General features: G+C 46.3%; 1 protein-coding gene across 1 annotated transcript in view; it reads right to left on the bottom strand.

Moving 5' to 3' along the window:
• The window catches only part of INSR (insulin receptor), a 218,702-nt gene that overhangs the window by 2,135 nt on the left and 213,975 nt on the right, over positions 1-2,592 (bottom strand). Inside the window, exons 19-20 of the mRNA XM_011982063.1 lie at positions 2,205-2,334; positions 552-686 (exon numbers count right to left, since the gene is read on the bottom strand). Of these exons, the coding sequence (XP_011837453.1) occupies positions 552-686; positions 2,205-2,334 (265 nt within the window). The remainder of the gene's footprint in view (positions 1-551; positions 687-2,204; positions 2,335-2,592) is intronic.

The raw sequence follows: 2,592 nt of genomic DNA, 5'->3' as shown, positions 1-2,592 counted from the left end.
TGACAAAATTTTCGGCGTATAAATAATTAACAGCCAAATATAGGTCTCGCTCCCCCGACCCCAGGTCTCCAGTTCCCTTCTCCCAAGATAACTACTGCTACGGGTTTCTTGTGCAACATTCCAACTATACAATATGCAAGAAAATCTTACGATTTGTGAACACAAGCATGCCAGTGAAGACATAATATGTAAACAAGCACATATGTAAACACGTGTGCTTATAAAGATACGTAAACAAGGTGTACATGTGCCATATGCTGATGTACATGTAAACATACAGTATGCAAACATAAATACCTATGTAAATATATAATATGCAAACAAGCATACATGTAGCACATATGGAAACTCAAGTGTGTGTACCACCATGCAATATGCAAATGCAAACACGCATGTAAAGACAAGCTATGCACACACAAACACACCTGTAACATATAGCATGCAAACACAGTGAGCGTGTAGGCATAGGAAAGGCAAAAGCAAGCACATGTGTAAAGGGGAATACCCTTTCAATGCACACCTCACACACCTCAAACCCTTTCCACACTTACACTCTCTCTGGACAGTTGTCGGGCTGATCCAGATACCCTCCGTCCATGACAAATTTCAACACCTGTTCATTAGACAGGCCTTGGTAAGGCTGTTCTGCCAAGCTGGTGATTTCCCAAAGGACCACGCCAAAGGACCTGTCAATGACAGTTGAGAGTAGTAACAAAGAAACCATTCACACACACACACGCAAACACACACACAAACACACACACACGCACACAGGTAAACTAGCACACAACACACGCAAACACACATGCAAACACATGCACACGCACACACGCACACACACACGCAAAAACACACACACACAAACACGCACACAAACACGCACACAGGCAAACTAGCACACACATGCAAACACATATGCAAACACATGCACGCACACAGGCAAACACACACAGGCAAACTAGCACACACACATGCAAACACACACGTGTGCACACATGTAAATACACAAACACACGCAAACACACGTGCACACACACGCAAATACACACAAACACAAACACACATGCACACAGGCAAACTAGCACACACACGCAAACACACATGTACACACGCATGCAAACACATGCACACAAACACACGCAAACACACAGGCACACACACATTTAATACACACACAAACACGCACACATATGCATACACATACACACGAACAGGCAAACACACACGTGTGCACACACATGCAAACACACCCAAACACATGCAAACACACACATGTGCACACATGCAAATACACGCACACACGTGTGCACACACATGCAAATTCACACACACGCACACACACACGAACACGCACACAGGCAAACTAGCACACATGCAAACACATGCACGCACACACACGTTTAATACACAAACACGCAAACACACATACACATACACACACACACACGCTCACACACATGCAAATACACAAACGCACACACACACACACAAACACGCAAACACATCTCTTGGTTTGCGAGAACATAGTTGGCCAGTTAATAAAACAATTCATGCTGTGGTCCATAAATGCTATGGAAGGAAAATCAATCTTGGGGCCCCCAAATCACTAAACTCAAGGAAAAAGTCCAGCTGGGAACTGCTTGAACAAACTTGCCTCCCACTCTATTCAAAGTGCCCCCTCTGCTCACTGAGATACATGCATATCTGATTGGCTCCTTTGGAGAGGCTCATTAGAAACTCAAAGAATGTAACCATTTGTCTCTTATCTACCTATGACCTGGAAGACCCCTCCCTGCTTCGAGTTGTCCCGCCTTTCCAGACCCAACCAATGGTCATCTTGCATATGTTGATTGATGTCTCACGTCTCCCTAAAATATACGTCTAAAACCAAGCTGTGCCCTGACCACCTTGGGCACATGTGGTCAGGATGTCCTGAGGCTGTGTCATGAGTACACGTCCTCAACCTTGGCAAAATAACCTTCCTAAATTAACTGAGACCTGTCTCAGATTTTCGGGGTTCACAATGCCTACAGGATTAATCAGGACTTAAGAGTAGCCATGGGAAGGTCCTCAGACAGGACGCTGCCTTCCTTTCCTTGATGGGGGGTCCAGGAGGATGGCAGGCTTCCATCCCCCGCTCTTGGCTGTTGCTAGCACCTGGAATTCAAGCCCAGCGTCCGTCCACCCCTCCACACACAACTCACCACATGTCAGAAGAAGTGGTAAAGACCCCATCCTTCAGGGACTCCGGCGCCATCCACCGTACAGGGAGCAGACCCTTGCCTCCTTTCCGGTAGTAATCCGTTTCATAGATGTCTCTGGTCATTCCAAAGTCTGACAACACAAACGATTCACATGCTCTTAACCTTCAGCCTTGGTCCTACCATCTGCCATCTTGACTGCTCCACCTCTCACGGAGCCCTAAGAGGGGTTCACCTGGCCCTGGTGTGCGCTCACCTGGGTGGTAGCCAAATCCAGTAAGAAGGGATTCTGAGGGTGCACATGGGGAAGTGAAGGGGGAAGATGGGCTACTATTTAAAGGAAGGGAAAAGAAGGTACCAAATGACAAAGAAGCTACATTTTTCTTTTTCT

This window comes from Mandrillus leucophaeus, unplaced genomic scaffold (assembly GCF_000951045.1).
Source record: "Mandrillus leucophaeus isolate KB7577 unplaced genomic scaffold, Mleu.le_1.0 Scaffold234, whole genome shotgun sequence".
Lineage (NCBI taxonomy): Eukaryota > Metazoa > Chordata > Mammalia > Primates > Cercopithecidae > Mandrillus > Mandrillus leucophaeus.
The sequence above is the reverse complement of the archived record's forward strand: the minus strand, read 5'-3'. Positions and strand labels throughout refer to the sequence as shown.